At 45.3% G+C, this 20,878-nt stretch overlaps 1 protein-coding gene across 1 annotated transcript in view; it reads right to left on the bottom strand.

Annotated features, from left to right (window-relative positions):
• Positions 1–20,878, bottom strand: part of abhd12 (abhydrolase domain containing 12, lysophospholipase) — a 168,221-nt gene that overhangs the window by 133,684 nt on the left and 13,659 nt on the right. The window contains exons 2-3 of the mRNA XM_072504536.1: positions 9,061–9,185; positions 6,167–6,272 (exon numbers count right to left, since the gene is read on the bottom strand). Of these exons, the coding sequence (XP_072360637.1) occupies positions 6,167–6,272; positions 9,061–9,185 (231 nt within the window). The remainder of the gene's footprint in view (positions 1–6,166; positions 6,273–9,060; positions 9,186–20,878) is intronic.

Genomic DNA, 20,878 nt, shown 5'->3' with positions numbered 1-20,878 from the left:
TTTTGATTTTCTGTGCATTTCTTTTGGGCAATTGGGTTGGGATTGTTTTCGTTTGCATATGTGTGTCCGAGCGGGGGGGGGGGGGGGGGGGGGGGGGGGGGGGGGGGTAGGAAACAATAGGTGGGAAAATGTCTGGTGCCATGGGCGGGGGCCACCAAGCTAGCTGGGTAGGTTAGCTCACAGAAGCGCAGTGGGGGGTGAGCAGATGTTATGCTTATTAAAGGGGGCTGTTTGTATAGTGCTGTTACTGGGGTGGGGGGAATGTTCTGCTGACGGGGAGGGACTTTTGCTGTGGGACAATAAGGAGGTCAGGGATGGAGGCTGCCTGGGGGCAGGCCTGTGGATGCATGGGTTGCGGGATGGAGACTGGCCCAAGAAAGGTGATGGCTGAGAAGCCCCCCAACCAGGCTGATCACATGGAATGCAAGAGGGCTAAATGGGCCGGTTAAGAGAGCACGCGTGTTCGCGCATTTTAGGGGACTGAAGGCGGATGTGGCAATGTTGCAGGAGATGCACCTTAGAGTAACTGACCAGGTCAGACTAAGGAAGGGATGGGGCGGACAGGTTTTCCACTTGGGGCTGGACTCTAAGACTGGAGCGGTCGCGATCCTGATTAATAAGCGAGTGTCTTTCGAGGCGGAAAGAATAGTTGCGGATGTGGGGGGTCGGTACATAATGGTCAGTGGGAAGGTCAGTGGGAAGCTGGAGGGGCTGCCGGCGGTACTCATGAATGTGTATGCGCCAAATTGGGATGATGTGGAGTTCATAAGGAGGATGTTGGGGAAGATCCCGGACCTAGATTTGCATAAGCTGGTCATGGGTGGGGGACTTCAACACAGTCATTAACCCAGGGCTAGCTCAAGGACAGGCAAGGTGCCAGCAATGGCAAAGGAGCTAAAGGGGTTTATGGAGGGGGTGGACCCATGGAGATTTGGGCAGCCGAGAGTGAAGGAGTTTTCCTTCTACTCGCACGTGCATAAAAAGTGTACTCCCGGATTGACTTATTTTACCTGAACAGGGTTTTACTGATGGGGGTAGTGGACACTGAATACTCAGCAATCGCAATCTCGGATCATGCCCGCACTGGGTTGACCTACAGGTGAGCAAGGAGAGTAGTCAGCGCCCGCACTGGAAGTTTCGGCTGCGGTGGTCTGGGAGGCACTGAAGGCGGTGGTTAGAGGGCAGCTGATCTCGATACGGGCCCACAGGGAGAAAGTAGACAGAGCAGAGACGGACCGACTGATAAAGGGAATAATACACGTCGACAGGAGTTATGCGGAGACCCCAGAGGCAGGGCTTCTAAGGGAACGACGGAGTCTACAGGTGGAGTTTGGCTTGTTAACTACAGGGAAGGCGGTGGAGCAGCTGAGGAAGGAAAGGGGGGCGATCTATGAATATGGGGAGAAGGCCAGTAAAATGCTTACGCAGCAGCTTAGAAAGCGGAAGGCGGCCAGGGAGATTGGGAAAGTAAGGAACAGCAATGGGAACCAGGTGGGAGATTCTACTGGGGTCAATAAGGCATTCGAGGAATTCTACAGCAGGCTGTATGAGTCGGAGCCCCCAGCTGGGCTGGAGGGGATGAGACAATTCTTAGGTGGGCTGAGGTTCCCGAAGGTTGACGAAGAGTTGGTAGAAGGGCTGGGGGCCCCGATCGGGTTGGAAGAGATAGCAGATGGGCTGAAGGCCATGCAGTCGGGTAAATCCCCGGGACCGGATGGGTACCCAGTGGAGTTTTATAAAAAGTTCTCTGGGATACTGGGGTCACTGCTGATGAGGACATTTAATGAGGCAAGGGAGAGAGGGGGGCTTCCCCCGACGATGTCACAGGCCATTATCTCATTGATCCTGAAGCGGGATAAGGACCCGGAGTTATGCGGGTCCTACAGACCGATCTCCCTACTAAATGTAGATGCCAAATTGTTGGCTAAGATCTTGTCCTCAAGTATTGAGAACTGCGCCCAGACATGATTGGGGAGGACCAGATGGGATTTGTTAAGGGCAGGCGTTGGTGGCCAACGTAAGAAGGCTGTTGAATGTTATCATGGTGCCCCCAGAGGGTAGGGACGCAGAGGTAGTGATCGCAATGGACGCAGAGAAGGCATTGACCGGATGGAATGGGAATATCTGTGGGAGGTACTGGGGCGGTTTGGATTTGGGCGGGCTTCATTGAGTGGGTCAGGCTGCTGTATCAGGTGCCCGTGGCAAGTGTTCGGACGAACAGGCTGACATCGGGCTATTTTAGGCTGCACCGGGGGACGAGGCAGGGATGCCCCCTCTCCACGCTGTTGTTCGCACTGGCCATAGAGCCGCTGGTCCGGGGGAGGGGGGGGACAGAGTCTCACTATACGCAGACGATCTGCTCTTATATGTGTCAGGCCCACTGGAAGTGATGTAAGAAATTATGAGGATTCTGGGGGATTTTGGCCGGTTTCCGGGTTACAAATTGAACATGGGGAAAAGTGAGACGCTCGCGATCCAGGCAAGGGGGTAGGAGAGGCGACTGGGGGAACTGCCGTTTAGAGTGGTGGGGGAAGCTTCCGGTACCTAGGCATCCTGGTGGCGCGGGAATGGGAACGGCTGCACAAGCTAAATGTGGCCAGAGTAGTAGACCAAATGAAGGAGGATTTTCGAAGATGGGACATGCTCCCACTGTCACTGGTTGGGAGGGTACAGACAGTGAAAATGAGGGTCGTCCCGAGATTCCTGTTTGTGATTCAGTGTCTCCCCATCTTTATTCCACGGTCCTTTTTTAAACAGGTCAACAAGGTGATCTCTGGCTTTGTATGGGCGGGTAAGACCCCACGAGTTTAAAAGGGGGTGCTGGAGCGCAGCCAGGGGAAGGGCGGGCTGGTGCTGCCGAACTTTAGTAATTATTATTGGGCGGCGAATATAGACATGATTAGGAAGTGGTTGGTGGGGGGGGGGGGGGGGGGGGGGGGGGGTTTGATGTGGGAGCGAGTAGAGGCGGCATCATGGAAGGGCACTAGTTTGGGGGCGTTGGTAACAGCACATCTGCCATTCCCGCCGGCATGGTACTCCACCAGACCCGTGGTGGTAGCAGCCCTGAGAGTCTGGGGATAATGGAGGAGACATGTGGGAGCAGAGGGAGCATCGGTCTGGTCTCCAATCTGCAATAATCACCGGTTTGCCCCAGGGAGGCAAGGTGGAGGGTTCCGGAGATGGCAGAGAGCAGGGATCGAGAGGATGGGAGATATGTTTATAGAGCGGAGCTTTCCCAGCCTGAGGGAGTTGGAGGAGAAATTTGAATTGACGGGAGGGAATGAGTTTAGGTACCTGCAGGCGCGGGACTTCCTACGCAGGCAGGTCTCAACCTTCCCGCTCCTACCACCAAGGGGGTACAGGACAGGGTAGTTTCCAGAATGTGGGTGGGTTTCGGACATTTACAAGGAACTCATGGGGGTCAGAGGAAACGCAGATCCAGGAGCTGAAACACAAATGGGAAGAGGAGTTAGGAGGAGAGATAGAGGACGGTCTCTGGGTGACGCATAGAGTCAACGCGTCCACATCATGTGCCATGCTCAGCCTGATACAGTTCAAGGTCGTTCACCGGGCTCACATGACAGTGGCCCGGATGAGCAGGTCCTTTGGGGTAGAAGATAGGTGCACAAGAGGACCAGCAAACCATGTGCACATGATCTGGACATGCCCGAAGCTTAGGGGATTTTGGCAGGGGTTTGCGGATGTCAGGTCCAAGGTGTTGAAAACAAGTGTGGCGCCGAGTCCAGAGGTGGCGATTTTTGGAGTGTCGGAAAACCCGGGAATCCAGAAGGAGAAAGAGGCAGATGATCTGGCCTTTGTCTCTCTGGTAGCCTGGAGATGGATATTATTAGCTTGGAGGGACTCAAAGCCCCCGAAGTCGGAGACCTGGCTAACTGACATGGCTAACTTTCTCTGTCTGGAGAAAATCAAGTTCGCCCTGAGAGGGTCAATGTTAGGGTTCGTCCGGAGGTGGCAGCCGTTCGTCAACTTCTTTGGGGAAAATTAACCGTCAGCAGAAGGGAGGGGGGGGGTTGTTTAGTTTAGAGTAGGGGGTTAGAAAAGGTGGGACCTGTGATGGAGGAAGACGGCTTTTGCACTATGTCTATATTTGTATGTACATTGTTTCTTCTGTTATTGTTATAAAACCATAAATACCTCAATAAAATGTTTACATTTTTTTTTAAATTATGCAAACTATCAACCTGCCTCCATGGAAACTTCCCTTGCAGGGGGTCAGTGACAATGAACCTCCATGTACATAGATCCCTGAAAGTTGCCACCCAGGTTGAGAGGGTTAGTAAGAAGGCGTATGGTGTGTTAGCTTTTATTGGTAGAGGGATTGAGTTTCGGAGCCATGAGGTCATGTTGCAGCTGTACAAAACTCTGGTGCGGCCGCATTTGGAGTATTGCGTGCAATTCTGGTCGCCGCATTATAGGAAGGATGTGGAAGCATTGGAAAGGGTGCAGAGGAGATTTACCAGAATATTGCCTGGTATGGAGGGAAGATCTTATGAGGAAAGGATGAAAGGCTGAGGGACATGAGGTTATTTTCTTTAGAAAGAAGAAGGTTAAGAGGTGACTTAATTGAGGCATACAAGATGATCAGAGTATTAGATAGGGTGGAAAGTGAGAGCCTTTTTCCTCGGATGCTGATGTCTAGCACGAGGGGACATAGCTTTAAATTGAGGGGAGATAGATATAGGACAGATGTCAAGAGGTAGGTTCTTCACTCAGAGAGTAGTAAGGGCGTGGAATGCCCTGCCTGTAACAGTAGTGGACTCGCCAACATTAAGGGCATTTTCATGGTCATTGGATAAACATATGGATGATAAGGGAATAGTGTAGATGGGCTTTAGAGTGGTTTCAAAGGTTGGCGCAACATCGAGGGCCGAAAGGCCTGTACTGCGCTGTAATGTTCTACGTCTATGTCCTATGTCCACCTCCATTCCCGTCGTCTGAGAGCTGGTATAATTCAGCTTCATTCTTCAAAATCCATTAGACCATCACAGAGAAGGAACAACGAACATAGGAAATAGGAGCAGGAGTAGGCCATTTGGTGCTTTGACCCTGCTCCTCCCTTCATTTCGATCATGGCTGATCATCCAACTCTGTAACCTGTTCCTGCTTTCCTCACCTATAATCTTTGATCCCTTTTGCCCCAACTGCTATATCTAAGCTCCTTTTCGAAAGCATACAATGTTTTGGCCCCAACTGCTTTCTGTGGTAGACAATTCCACAGCTTCACCTCTCTCTGGGTGAAGACATTTCTCCTCATCTCAGTCCTAAATTGTGTACCCCGTAACCTTAGACAGCGATCTGGTTCTGGACTACGCGCCATCGGGAACAACCTTCCTGCATCTACCCGGTATAGCCCGGTTAGAATTTTACAGGTTTCAATGAGATCCCCTCTCATTCTTCTAAACTCCGGCGAATATAATACTAACCGACTTGATCTCCTCATATGTCCCGTCATTCCAGGAATCAGCCTGGTAAACCTTCGCTGCACTTCCTCAATAGCAAGAACATCCTTCCTCAGATAAGGAGACAAATCTGCACACAATGTGTCAGGTGCGGTCTCACCTAGGCCCTGTATAACTGCAGCAAGGCATCCCTCTCCCTGTATACGAATCTTCCTGCTAAGGCCAACATACCATTTGCCTTCTTTACCGCCCGCTGCATCTGCATGCATACTTTCAGCGGCTGGTGTACAAGGACACCCAGATCTCATTGCACATTCCGCTCTCTCAATCTATAGCCATTCAGATAATCTGCCTTCCTGTTTTTGTTACCAAAGTGGATAACCTCACATTTATCTACATTATACTGCATCTGCTGTTCATTCGCCCACTCACTCAACTTGTCCAAATCATACTGAAGCTTCTCTGCATTCTCCTCATCTGGAAAAATGTCCGACAGTGCAGCACCCCATCTGTTCTGCACTGTGTCAGCCTATAGTTCATGCTCTGGTGCATGGAATGGGACTCGGATACAATCTTCTGCCTCAGGTGTGTGCGCAACCAACTTTGCCAAAGCTGATACTGTAACAATAACGGAAAGCACTCAAACCTCAGAGTAAGTTCTTCATCATCTGTGAAATCAAGACAAATTTCCACCATCTTCAGTCTTTCCGTTTTCTACCATCTTTTGCCAGTCTCTGCTCACTTACCAAGCGCCAACAGTAATTTTCTCTTCAGGTTTAAGATAAAAATTCCATGTGTGGTTCAACCCTTGGTCCTGTGGCCTTTTCAAGTCAATAAAATATGGTAACCGCACTATGAAAGAAAGGGACATTGATAAAAACTTGTGTGTTATAATAAACATCACGTCAAAGCACTTGCATGCGATTTCACTCAAATCCACAATGATTTCCCTTTGTAATCTCCTTCGTGAATCAAAATCTTTACAAATGCACTCTTGTGCAGAAAAGATAGGATTAATTTTCTGCACCTTTGATATTTGTTGTTACTTTTGAAAGCCATTTGGATATTTTCTAATATTTAAATATCAAAACAGTATCCCACAAGACATTTATATTTGCAAACTAATCGATATTTTGCCTGTCAAATTGTGAAACATTCAAGTTCCTGTCACAGAAGTTCTTCCAGTGAACGCTGAAAGGTATTTGCTGAAAAATAAAAGAAAATGGGCGGGATTCTCCATTGTCCGACATTGAAATTGGGATCAGCGATCGAGCAGAGAATGGCTTCTGACGCTGGAATCCAGGCAGGTGCCGGTTTGAGGGCAGTTGGTGATGCTCCGCCCCCTCCAAATCGGCATCATCGGGCTGCGCGCAGTCACAACGCCGTTGGCTCGTCATCAGCCGGCCCACGGGCGAAGCTCCGTCCTCGATGGGCCAAGTTCCCGACGTCATGGGCCATGTGTCCAGCACCGCCACACTCGGCCGGGATCCCTGCCGGGGGGCTTCTGCTAGGGCTGGGGAAGTGGTGGCAGTGGCCAGGGGATGGGCTGTGGAGTTGGGTACGCGGTCCAGCATGGCCGGAGCCATGTTTCCCGGCCCGATTAGTGGGAGCTTAGGCGTGCGCGACTGCAGCTCGTCAGACGTCTGCGGCTGCAGCTCGTCAGCCCTGCCCATACGCGGCCCAGGATCCGGCGATTCTCTGGCCATTCTCCGCACAATCCGCGGGTGTCCCACACGGTGCCGGTGCTAGCCCATCACTGGTACCTGAATCGGTGAGGGATTGTGCCGATTTTCCTGTCGTGAAGCAACTCAGATTCTCCACTGTCGACGGCACTTAATCACAGCAACGGAGAATCCAGCTCAATATTTCACTGTTTTCTGAAGTCCTGCTGAATTTTGTGGTTAGAATCCCATCAAACATTTCCCAAGTTATAAACACTATTTTGCCCTCTTCTTCGACATATAATGATGTGGTTCCAAGGACAGTGATCTCCCTCAAGTACCTCATGGCTACTGTTCACCTGTGAACCTTCACAGCAAGTATCAGCTGGTTGTTCAAATCATGGGGAGGTAGCAGATGTAGTCCTGTTATAATAGCAACAGACTCTGACTGGTTTTCAATTCATTAATCCTGGGGAGTTATAGCCAATTGTTGTTTCATCTATTAGCCGTTCATGATGCACTGGCCACAGGAAAAACCTGGGGCCTTCCTGATCTGTAGGACTCAGTTCTAAATGGAGAAGTTCCTTATACAATCCCTCAAATACAAAATGAACATTTTGAATAACCATTAAGCAACTGTGGAAGAGGGACGAACACAGTATTATTATCTTGTACTGATTAACAAAAACTTACTTCCTTTGCTGTATAAAAAAAATAGAATCATAGAATTTACAATGCAGAAGGAGGCCATTCTGTCCATCAAGTCTGCACCGGTCCTTGGAAAGAGCACCCAACTCAAGCCACACCTCCACCCTATCCCTATAACCTAGTAACCCTACCTATCCTTTTTGGACACTACGGGCAATTTAGCATGACCAATCCACCTGAACCTGCACATCTTTGGACTGTGAGAGGAAACTGGAGCACCCGGCGGAAACCCACGCAAACACGGGGAGAACGTGCAGACTCTGCACAGACAGTAACCCAAGGTTGTAATCGAACTTGGATCCATGGTGCTATGAGGTAGCAGTGCTAACCACTGTGCTACCGTGCCGCCCTGTAGAATAATACAAGCAACTGTACATCATTAAGACAGATCAACATGGATGCATTTTTCCAGAGGTATATTTAGGTTAAAGTGAGTGACACTTGAGACTTTCATTCGTCTATCTGGGTCCCAGAGCCTTTGCAACAGTGGAATGTGACTATTTAATTTGAAGGTGCAAGATATTAAATAGCAACATTTGCTCAAAAGTAGTGATCCACTTAAATTATATATGGATGTTAAACCATCAGCTATTTTAAATGACAAATACAGTCTCTCAAACACTTAACAGTGACATCAAGATCTACATTGGGACGTCTCACAAAATACTGAGCAAACCAACATTTACCGATCTGGAGGTATTTGGGACGTACAGAACTAGAGCTTTGATCAAAAAACTTCATTAGCTTTAGAGATGTGTGGAGATTAGCAGCTGCATACAAAGTAGGAGCAGCGAACACAGGATAAAACAGGTATAAAAGGATTGCAAAAGGGTGCACGGACTAAATTCTCAAAGGAAAAGGTACACATCTCAAAAACATTTACTTATTTCGTAGAAAAAAGCCAAAAGGCTCTTCAAAAGGCATGAAATGATCTAACTGAATGGTGGAAAAGCCCTGAAGGACTGAACTGCCTATCCCTGTACTTATATAAGCAAAGACATTTGTCAGCTAGTCAAAAAGGGAGACTTTAGGAGGGATGGCCAAAAGCTTGCTCAAAGGAGTGGGTTGTAAAAATGGTCTTAAAGGAGTAGACACAATGGTATTAAATGCATAGACACAGGTAGAAAGGTAGAGGGACTTAAGTAGAGAATTCTAGAGCTCAGAGTCTAAATGGCTAAAGGCACACCACTAAAGACTGCTGAAAATTATACAAGATATAACTGGTCCAATTCAATGAATTGCTACTCAGTGGCACATCATACTATACTCACCAAAATTCAAGAAGACCAGCTTTGCTTGAATAGCTGGACACAGTTTTACTACGAAAGGAATGCATATGTACACAGCTAACAACCACACAGCTAGCTTCTTGATTCTGTACAACAACCGTGATCGCCTAAAAAATTGAAGCAAAAGAAACAAAAGTCATTTGAGAAAGGAACTCAGCATTATACTCATCATAGTGAATAAAGTGAATTCTCTGCCTGCAATCAGATTTCATTTTGTAATTCTAATTAACTGTAAAAATCTCAAAAAACAAAGCAAAAGTAAATGGATACAAGGGCAATGAATGGTTTTAAAATCTCAGATTCAGACTTAATAGCTCTATGAAAAGGGTAACTATGACCTTTCCCAAAAGAAAAGCTGGTCAGCATGAACTGGTTTATCTTGCATACTGAATTCTAGCCAAATATTTTAGCACATGATCACCAATAGTTAAATGATGAAACAAGTCAGCAAAGTGCTTACAAAATTAATCAGACAATGGGATGTTTATCTTCAAACACTGGTTACTTGTAGCGTTAGTTTGCCCAACATATCCCCAAAGTTATAGCATGAACGACACAGCAATGCTCTATTTGGTTTGGTTATCCACCATAAAGACCAGTGTTACATAAATAATAATAATCTTTATTGTCACAAGTAGGCTTACATTAACATTGCAATGAAGTTACTGTGAAAATCCCCTAGTCGCCACATTCCAGCACCTGTTCAGGTACACGGAGGGAGAATTCAGAATGTCCAATTCACCTCACGGCACGTCTTTCAGGACTTGTGGGAGGAAACCGGAGCACCCGGAGGAAATCCATGGCAGACACGGGGAGAACGTGCAGACTCCGCACAGACAGTGACCCAAGCCAGGAATCGAAACTGGGACCCTGGCGCTGTGAAGCAACAGTGCTACCCACTGTGCTACAATGCCACCCATGGAAGGAGAGAGGGAGGGAGGCAAAACTGAAAATTTCTTTGCGATCTGTACATAAGCAGAGATGTTTAATTTTTTTAATTAGACTGTGACCCGTTTCCCCAAACTTTCTGTTTGAGGGGTAAATTTTTTAAGTGACTCGCAGCAAACTCTCATTAGGGTTAAATCATAAGTATTGACACATTCAAACTCAGGAAATGATTGCAACTTCACACACACTTGCACACATTGGAAAAGTAGAAAAGAGGAGTTTTTAAACTTTTTGAGTAACTTAAGGAAAAAAGGACCACAAGTGTGGAAATCAGTTCACAGCATTGCCAGAGTCCAGAATATCAGAGTTCCTTCACAGATGAGCCAAGTTCAGCTCGTGCTGACGCAGCAAGATGTTGGTATACAGAGGCTGGTCTGTCCAGCAGACAATGGCAGGAATCTTGCAGAGAAACAGGGTTAGAGGAAGCTTAGACTTGACACAGGCGATTGGTCAGCCTGGAGTCCTGCTTTGATGTCTTCAGAGTGGAGTTTAGACAGCAGAGAGAGTTGGAAGTCTCAAAATATATTAAAACTTTCCAAAGGCCAAGGTCTTAGGTCATGTGACATGGCTCATTAATGATACAGTTGTGCAATAGAGAGCATCCTATCCAGCTGCATCACAGCTTGATATGGCAACTGCTCGGTCCAAGATCGCAAGAAACGGCAGAGTGTGGTGAACTCAGCCCAACGCATCACACAGGCTTGCCATCCGCATATTGATTCTGTGTACATCTCCTGCTGCCTCAGGGAGGCAGACAGCATTATCAGAGACCCCCTCCCACCCAGGCATTGCCTTCCTACAGATCCTTCCATCTGGCAGAAGGTACAGCAGTCTGAAGACCCGCACAAACAGACATAGGAACAGCTTCTTCCCCACAGCTACAAGACTCCTCAACGACTTCACCCCGGACTGATCTGTTCCTTGTAAGAACACTATTCACGACGCCCTGTGCTGCTCTTGCTCATGTGTTTGCTTTGTTTGGCCCTTTGTTCCAGCACTTGACCCGCACTGTAACCAATCACTGTTTGTCGATGTACCATTTATCAATGTACTCCGTTGATTATTCTTTCTGTCTACTATGTACGTACTGTGTAGGTTTCCTCGGCCGCAGAAAAATACTTATCACTGTACTTTGGTACATATGACAATACATCAAATCAAAAATCAACTAAGCACCAGTTTTTATGCCTCTGGTCAGAATCCATTGTTAACCTTACAAGATAGATGTTTGTGTTTAGTGCCTCTGCAGGTATAACAAGTTTCAATGGCTCTCCCTTTGTTATAGTCCAGGCTGGATGTACAACTTTTCTGCAGGACCTTGGCTTTGTTAATTCCAAGTGTCCTCACAATGAGAAGTGAGAGATTCCACAAGGGTGAAGGTTGAGATTTTTTTCCTGCAACTAACTTGTGAATTATGTGACCTGTGACAGCCATCCTTTGGTTCAGCAAAGTCCTCTTTTTAAAGAAGTAAAAAGGTACGGTTTGATTAACAGCTTATGATCTCCTTCCTTCATGTCTTAGGGAAATGACACCAGGAAGGCTCCCATCTCAATCCTAGATTCAGGTTAGGACAACAAATGAGGTACAAGCAACTCAGTATCCGTGGGTTACAGGCAGAGGTAAATAAAAACAAATATCACAGCCCTCACTTAGCTCAATATTGGTAATCATACATATGGACAGCACTGAAGATACTATTGGGTTTGAACCCATACCCAGCACCTACCTTGACTACTGGGAAGGGAGAGGGGAAGAGGGGACACAGAGCAGTGCTTTAGGATGATCACAAAATACAGAGAATAATTTGTATATTATAGGAGCTATGATTGTTTTAACAATTCTGCAACTAATAAATGCCGCATTCATTATACTAACTTAGCCAGAGATTTTATCATATCTTTGAGTAAGGATTCCAATATCTTTACTACCACAAATTTAAAACTAATTTGGTTATTGTTCACAAAATAATACAGTGCAGAAGAGGTCCTCTGGCCCATCGAGTCTGCAACGATGCATAAAGAACACCTGACCTGCCTACCTAATCCCATTTGCCAGCACTTGGCCCTTAGCCTTGAATGTTATGACGTGGCAAGTGCTCATCCAGGTACTTTTTAAAGGATGTGAGGCAACCTGCCTCCGCCATCCTCCCAGGCAGTGCATTCCAGACCTTCACCACCTTCTGGGTAAAAAGGTTTTCCCTCAAATTCCCCCTAAACACCTTGAACTCGTGTCCCCTCTTAACTGACCCTTCAACTAAGAGGAACAACTGCCACCCTGCCCCTCATAATCTTGCACACCTCGATCAGGTCGCACTCTCAAGTCTTCTCTGCTCCAGAGAAAAGAACCCAAACCTATCCCACCTCTCTTCATAACTTAAATGTTCCATCCCAGGCAACATTCTGGTGAATCGCCTCTGCACCCCGTCCACTGCAATCACATCCTTATGGTTGGCTGGATTTGTTCCATCTCCTTTTCAGATAACAACTTTCATATATCTTGAACCAAACAGTGAGACTTGAACATGCATGCAAGATTTGAACACAATTTTTTACGTCTGTCTTCATAGGTTTTTTTTAATACAACATTAAAATCAAAGCCCTGACTGCCTGTTCTAATGGTTTACTTGGACCTTAAACATCCCATAATTGTAAATCATAAGAAATAGCATCAGGGGGGCGGCACAGTGGCGCAGTTGTTAGCGCTGCCTCCTACGGTGCTAAGGATCCGGATTTGATCCCGGCCCCGGGTCATTTTGTACATTCTCCCCGTGTCTGCGTGGGTTTCACTCCCACAACCCAAAGATGTGCAGGTTGGTGGATTGGCCACGCTAAATTAAAATTTTGTTTTAGCGTATCCAATTATTATTTTTTTCCAATTAAGGGGCAATTTAGTGTGGCCAGTCCTGCACATCTTTGGGTTGTGGGGGCGAAACCCACACAAACACAGGGAAAATGTGTAAACTCCAGCTGGACAGTGACCCAGAATCGAACCTTGGACGTCGGCACCGTCAGGCAGCAGTGCTAACCACTGCGCCACTTTGCCACCCCGGACACGCTAAATTGTCCCTTAATTGGGAAAAAATCATTGGGTACTCTAAATTTATTTTTAAAAAAGAAATAGCAGCAAGAGGGTTGGCCCATCAAGCCAGCTCCACCGGTCTATAATATCCGGCTGATCAGACTGTGGCCTTAATTCCACTTTCCTGCCTACTCTCATTATCCTCGACTTCCTTGTAGATCAAAAATCTGTCTAAATCGGCCTTGAATAAATTCAATGACCCAGCCTCTACTGCTCTCTGTGAAAGAGAATTCCAAAGACTAATAACCAGAGAGAAGATATTCTTCCTCACTTCCATCTTGCATGAGAGTTTCCATGCCTTTAAAAGAATCCCCTAGTTCTAGATTCCCCCATGAGGGAATACTATTGAAGGTTTATTCAATGAACCATCATTGTGGCAAGGCATACTTAACTCAGTTTGAAAATTCCATCCTTATAAAAACGTATAAAGCATTCTATTCTACTGCTGCTGCCTTAAAGCTGGCAAAAAGAATTCTGAACCCAAAAAATTCAAATTAAACTGCTGTTAAAATGGTACACAAACCAAATTTGAGCTAACCAGTAATTCGAATGAAGGGACTTGCAAATAAACAATAAACTGATTCATACGGGGTTGTATAGTGCATGTTTTGGTAATATACTAAAACAGTGCTTTTTTGCCCTAGCAAACAATGCATGAATGGCAAGAACGAAGCAGCAAGTAAACAACAGACGATAAAACCATGAAGACAGGGTTTAAAGGGTTGAAATTCTCTTTGAATGGGTGGACAAGGAACAGAGCAGTCAGTAACAGATCAGCTATAATACACCCCTCGCTGATTGAAGTCAATGGGGGGGAAAACTGAGCAAGGTGTATTAAGGGGAACCATTCCAAGTGCAACTCCGGCACGCCCCCTCCCAAGTTGATTTTTACCCCCTCCCCCACCAAGGTACATAGGAGTACATTGAATTTACTCCACAGAAACAGCCCAATCGGCCAACAGATCTATGCTCCAGTGTTAATGTTCCACACCAGCCTCTTCCCACAATATCCCTTTATTCTCTTCCCGCCGCCCCCCGCCACATGCATTTATCCTAGCATCCTTAAATCTCTGCCATTCATCTCAACCACCCATGTGGCAGCAGATTCCGCATTTGAACCTTTTTTTGAATAAAGAAATTTCCCCTGAATTCCTTATTGGATTTTTGAGATATACTTTAACAAACATCTTAACTGGATACAGCTATTTTAAGAGAAGACAAACTCCCTGCAGTTTATGATATAATATAAACTGGACCTAGAGATTTGCAAATGCATACTTCCGAATGAATGAGCCTACTAGCTTATCATTTTATTGTCGGAAAGCCCAAGGACAAGGAATGTACTGCTAATGGCTCTGCAAAGTTGGATGCAAGGACAAAAGCTGACCAAGAACATAACCAAAGACCATTTGAAATTATTGGAATTGTATTTGTAGGGGGTTCAGATAACATGACATAAACAGTCTGACCTTTACACTTGCAGATCATGACGTGATCAGAGTCCTTTAATTACAATTGCGTCATTGAAAGATAGAGTTTCACACGTTCAAATAAAATACTCAGGGGTGCAGGAGATCAGTTTGAAATGTTCCTCCAACATTAATAAGAGCAGTTTTGTCAGTGATAGATGGATCAAGATAACCAGCAGGGATTGCAATTCGGAAAGGAACTGAATAAGGTCCCATTGGTAAATATAGACTTTAGGGTTATTAGACTGAGGAATAAATCAAAGGCACCTTGAAAGAAGTTCAGTGGATAAGCTGAACAGATCAATGATCTATTCCTACCTTAAATTGTTACTTCGTTAGCCTGTACATCTCTCAGATTATTTATACTCCTCCACAGCAGCTATTTCAAGGTTGTCAGCTAATCTCTCACTCACGTTATTTACGATACCACCTGAATTCCCTTGACGGAATTACTGAACAGTAATCCCTCCTGGGTATCCATTATCTCCATGTAATACAATCCAAGCCAGCTATTATTCCATTTGTGTATGCTAAACAACACAACTTGGTTCTCTGCCAAAGGTGCAATAGGAGTTCAGAAGCACTGTTATACAAAGCTGTTAAAATGACATATTAATATCTCAAAGTCGACTGCAGATTTGATAAAGAATTTTTATGTTTAACTGTACGAGAGTTAATGGTCTAATATTTTTTGCAATTTATTCTTTATGGTGATTCAACATTCATGTGCACTCAAAATGGGAATAGGTTTTATCATTTCTTAGAAAATTTAAAATTAAAGCATTTGGGAACTAGAGGAAGGAAAGTAGTAATTTAACATGTTGACAGGTCAAATTTTCTCAAAACTGCATTTTAGACCATATCAACTTTCATCTAATTAAGATGCTCCACTTTTGCATATACAGAAATAGAGTCGGATTTAGATGGGCACAACCTGTTCTGGTTTCCATTTGATCACTACGACCATATTGGGTTTCTACTAAGTTGGCCATGGAGAACTACATACAAAATGCAAACAACTTAATTAAGATAATTACCTCAAAACACAAGGTCAGATTGGGACTTTCCAACTAGGAAGGGGCAGAATGAATAGGAGAGAGAGAGAGAGAGAAAAAAAGGTAAGAGAAACTAAAACATGGAATCCTTGTAAACTGGCTTTCTTTTTAACATAGTGGAGATGTTTAGAGGTACACACCACTCCTCCGGAGAACCATTTTCAAATTTGCAATTTTGCATGTTTTAGATTAGAAATGGCAAAAATGCTGGAATGTTCAGTATCAAATCTATTATCGGAGTAATTTTATCTTTTGACCACGTACAAAGAAACACAGTATTAACAAAAATCAATTCTTCCAGTTCATTTAGCTGAAATCTTTCATGCTGAGGCAAAGGGAGAGGAGAAAAGCTGATGTGTCCTTCCCCTCTATATTGGAAACTGTGTTGAGAACGAAATAAATCACCTGGACTTGAAACATCACTTAAATCTTTGAGAGCACAGTTAGTTTGGTTTCAAGGGCTCTACTGAAACATGAAACATGGGAACAAAATGCTTTCCAGGCAAAACAGGAATACAACATTTGCTTTGGCTTCAGATACATGGTCGGAATCTGCGTTCTCTGCTTCAAAGGTTGAATCAAGAAGTAAAGCCTGTTGAACCTGTTAATTACTGCCTTATTTGTTAAGTTTTGTACTTCTATACTTGATAAATGTTCCCAACTTTTTACAAATTGAAGACATGTACACACATACAGATTCTATATTGAATACTCATGCCCTCATCAATTTTAAAAAAGGATATATATGCAATTGGCTCAGTGGGTAGCATTCGCATTCTGAGTTAACGGAGGCTCAGAGATAGCGCTCTCACACCCAGTCAGGTCGTAGGTTCCAGTTCTATAACAGACTTGAATGCATAATCTCAGCCTACACTCCAGTACAATAATAAATGTGTTATTGTCTTTCAGGTGACATGTCAAAGTGAGACCCCATCTTCCCTCTCAGGTGGATAAAAAAAGTCCCATGGTACAATTTCAAAGAGCAGTGGAGTTCCACCTTGGTACCCTAGCCAATATTATTCCTTAAACCAACATCACTGAAACACCTGGTCATCATTATATTGTTATTTGTAAGAACTTGCTGTGCATAAACTGGCTCTCCCACTTCCTCCAGCAGTGTTCACACTTCATTACGGGTTAATTGGCTTCAGGGTTCAAAATAAAGGGGTGGCAGTGGGGCAAAATTGCACCACCAGTAGCTCACAAAAAAAAAGTGAAGACAGGGGCGACAGATTCAAGAAAGGTTGCCACCGTTCTGTCCATCCGGTCCAGTCTTGAAGATTTGAAAGCACAGGGTGCGGAGAAACAATATTCAGTTTAACTTGAAGTGTGGGAGAATGTAAGGAGTTGCTCCTCCAATTTCAAATTCTGTCTCTCCCAGGCTGTTGTCCCAGCTCCCCCAGTGACAGATTTCCTCTTGCCCACGCTTGCTGCTCTTCCAGAGAAAGAAGCTATGATTGGAGTTGCAGCAAAGGCAGAAGGTAGGGAACCGGTCATTGGATGAGCTGGAGTAATCATCTTGGGCAATGACCCATTCAACTGTAACATTCTACATTCTCCAGGACCGCAACGGCCAGTTTGAATCAAACTTTCAACATCCTCTGGTTCCAGGGTGAGGTCTAGGTTTTTATAAAAGAGACGGAGGCAAGCAGAAAGGAGGCTACAATTAGGTCCAGAAGGTCTTCAGAGAACATGGGCAGCAACCAGCAGAGAGAAGATCCGTAACATTTTAATTTTGTGTGGTGGTGGTGTGGATGGGGTAGTGTCTGTAAAGGCAATGAGAAATTAGAAGAGAACTATGCAGACTCATTTGGCCTTTTATAAAACTTACCTAAACAGCTTATGCCTATTTGAGTTCAGTTTCATTGCATAGTTGGAATCTTAGATAAATCTGGGGCGAGATTCTCCGACCCCCCGCCGGGTCGGAGAATCGCCGGGGGATGGCGTGAATCCCGCCCCCGCCGGTTGCCGAAGTCTCCGGCACTGGAGATTCGGCGGGGGCGGGAATCGCGCCGCGCCAGTTGGCGGGCCCCCCGCGCGATTCTCTGGCCCGGATGGGCCGAAGTCCCGCCGCTAAAATGCCTGTCCCGCCGGCATAGATTAAACCACCTACCTTACCGGCGGGACAAGGCGGCGCGGGCGGGCTCTGGGGTCCTGGGGGGGGGGGGGGGGCGCGGGGCGATCTGGCCCCGGGGGGTGCCCCCACGGTGGCCTGGCCCGCAATCGGGGCACACCGATCCACGGGCGGGCCTGTGCCATGGGGGCACTCTTTCCCTTCTGCCTCCGCCACGGTCTCCACCATGGCGGGGCAGAAGAGACTCCCTCCACTGCGCATGCGCGGGAAAGCCGTCAGCGGCCGCTGGCGCTCCCGCGCTTGCGCCACCCGGAGATGTCATTTCCACGCCAGCTGGCGGGGCACCAAAGGCCTTTTCCGCCAGCTGGCTGGGCGGAAATTCGTCCGGCACCGACCTAGCCCCTTAAGGTTGGGGCTCGGCCCCCAAAGATGCGGAGCATTCCGCACCTTTGGGGCGGCGCGATGCCCGACTGATTTGCGCCGTTTCCGGAGAATTTCGCCCCTGATCTTTGTTTACAATTGCAAATTGCACAACCATGTGTAGCCAAATAAAGACATTACTTTGCAAAATAAGAATTTAATCTAGCATTGACACATGGTTAGCATACTATTTTGATTTGCTAAATCCTTGGCTCGAAATTGAATGAGCTGTCATACATTAGCATCTTTACGTTGATATTTGCACTATCTGGTGTTAAAGAAGGAAACCCTAAAAAAATGCAACCACCAATGCAGAAGGGAGCGGTACCAAGTGACTGCATCACCTAAAAGACATAGTGACAACGAAAACGGAGCCCTGAAAATCAAAAAGTAGCCCTTTTAAAAAATTATATAATTACCAAATAAAATATTATTTTGACCTGACTAAAATTATTTGCAACATCCTGAAGTCATAAAACTATGAGCCATAAATACAAGTTATTTCTTTATTCAGACCAGGACTCCAAAGCCCATTCTTAGATGTTGCTACATAATCTAGGCTGATAAATTCAGTTTAGTATAATTCTCAGGTTTGGTTACCCATACAGTTGGACATTACAAATCTTATGAATGCATGGAATTGTCATATTTTATATTTCTTGCAGTAATGTTATTAAAACTTGGGTTAAGGTGCATACAAATAGTATGAATGCTAGAGCGGTGATTAGGGTGTTGTAAAAGTGAGGTGATTATTGATTTGCTGGTGAAGTGTTCTGCTAATAGATCTTGAGAACCATTTACTTCTTTACAAATAGCTAGCTAATGGAATATTCTTTAGCTTAGCAGGACCCCTGGGGTGTAGATAATGTAGGAGAGGCAGTGTATTTGGTTCTGGCTAAAGAAGTCAAGAGACAGCTTGTGAGAAGAGACAAAAGTATTCCTTATGTTTTGGGTATAGATGATGTAGTTAATGGGAGGAGTCAGGTCTGTCTGAAAAGTCAGTTGGTCCGAGAACTCTCATCTGAACAGCTGTGTTTCAGTTTGGTTCAAAGATTTGGCACAGAGAAAAGCAAGTAGGAAACTGGCTGTTAATTTTATTCATGAGTGGTATTTGAAATATATTGGTTTGCTTAATTGGAATAAAGTGGCATGTTTAGGAAGTTTAAGGTTTTTTCTTTTACTTAAGAACTGTTGCAACTGTTAATTGTAAAACTATTTCTTTGTTGCTAATTCGGTGTTTAAATTAAAGTTTGTTTTAACATAAAAGTTATAGATCAGTGTTATCACTCCTGGGGTGCAGTAACATTTCCTCAGTTTTACAAATTGAAAATAGTTGGGTTCTCATGCGGGATCCTAACATAGATACTTTAGAACTGTTAAAACGTAGAGTAGGGACTTATCCCACCATACTCTCCAATGATCATTCTTCAACCACACCATCGCAAACTGGTCATACATTTCACTAATGTTGTTGAGATCTTTCCAGATGCAGAACTTTTGCTGTCCTTGCCTACTTGAGAATTTTGGAAAGCTTGAAAGACATGATAAGATGTATATATTCACATATGAATGACAGAGAGGCACATAAAATATTCCAATATCTCTTAAGAGCATGATTAAAAATCATATGGACTTTGCCATAAAGTTATTTTTTTTTTTTAAATAGAGTGCCCAATTATTTTTTTTCCCCAAAAAGGGACACTTTAGCGTGGCCAATTCACCTACCCTGCAGATGTTTTTGGGTTGTCGGGGTGAGACCCACGCAGACACAGGGAGAATGTACAAACTCCACACGGACATTGACCTCGGGCCGGGATCAAACCCGGGTCCTCAGTGCCACGAGGCAGCAGTGCTAACCACTGCGTCGCCGTGCTGCCCCTGCTTTGCCATAACTCGAGGACAATATTAACAGTCACTTTGTCAAATGGTGATTAATTAAAACACAAATCGCGTTTAATTAACTTTTGATGAAGTAACAGAGAGGGCTAATGAGGATAATGCAATTCACGTGTACAACGATACCAAAGAGGCATTCGATAACCAGTCAGCTAAGTTGCAACCCATGGAATAAAAAGGGGCAGTAGCATTTTGGGGGGGGTGGGGCCCATGGAATAAAAAGGGGCAGTAGCATTTTGGGGGGGGGGGGCTGACTGACAGGAAACAATAGTGGCAAACTGTTGTCTTTTGGACAGGAGGAAGGTTTTTGCGGTTCCCCAGGGTTGTTGATAGGACTTCAGCTTTTCCTCGATATACATTTATGACCTGGACTTGATTAAACAAATCTTAGAAGGATGCGAAATGCGAACTTGAAGAGGACATGTGCTCCCATCCCACCAGCCAGCCTAAGTGACAGATTAAATTTAATGTAGAGAGGTGTGGAGTGATTTTAGTAGGAAGAGTGAGAGGAAACAATATTAAAAGGGTACAATTCTAAAGAGGGTGCAGGAACACTCGGGGGGGATATGTCATTGAAGGCAGTTGGGGAGGTTGAGGAGGTACTTAAAAAAGCTTATCAGACCCTGAACTATATATTAATGGAGGCGCAGAGTGCAAAAACAAGGAAGTTAAGATTAGCCTATATAAAACACGGTTTCATCTCAACTGGAGTCATGTGTCCAGTTTAGGGAACCACACTTTAGGAAGGGTATGGTGACTTCAGTGCGGGTACAAAAAAGATTCACGAGAATGGTTCCAGGAATGAGGAACTTCAATGATATGGACAGATTGGTGAAGCTAGGGATATTCATCTGGGAGAA

Source organism: Scyliorhinus torazame, chromosome 1, assembly GCF_047496885.1.
Source record: "Scyliorhinus torazame isolate Kashiwa2021f chromosome 1, sScyTor2.1, whole genome shotgun sequence".
Taxonomy (NCBI): Eukaryota; Metazoa; Chordata; class Chondrichthyes; order Carcharhiniformes; family Scyliorhinidae; genus Scyliorhinus; species Scyliorhinus torazame.
This window is presented reverse-complemented; position numbering and strand designations above follow the sequence as displayed.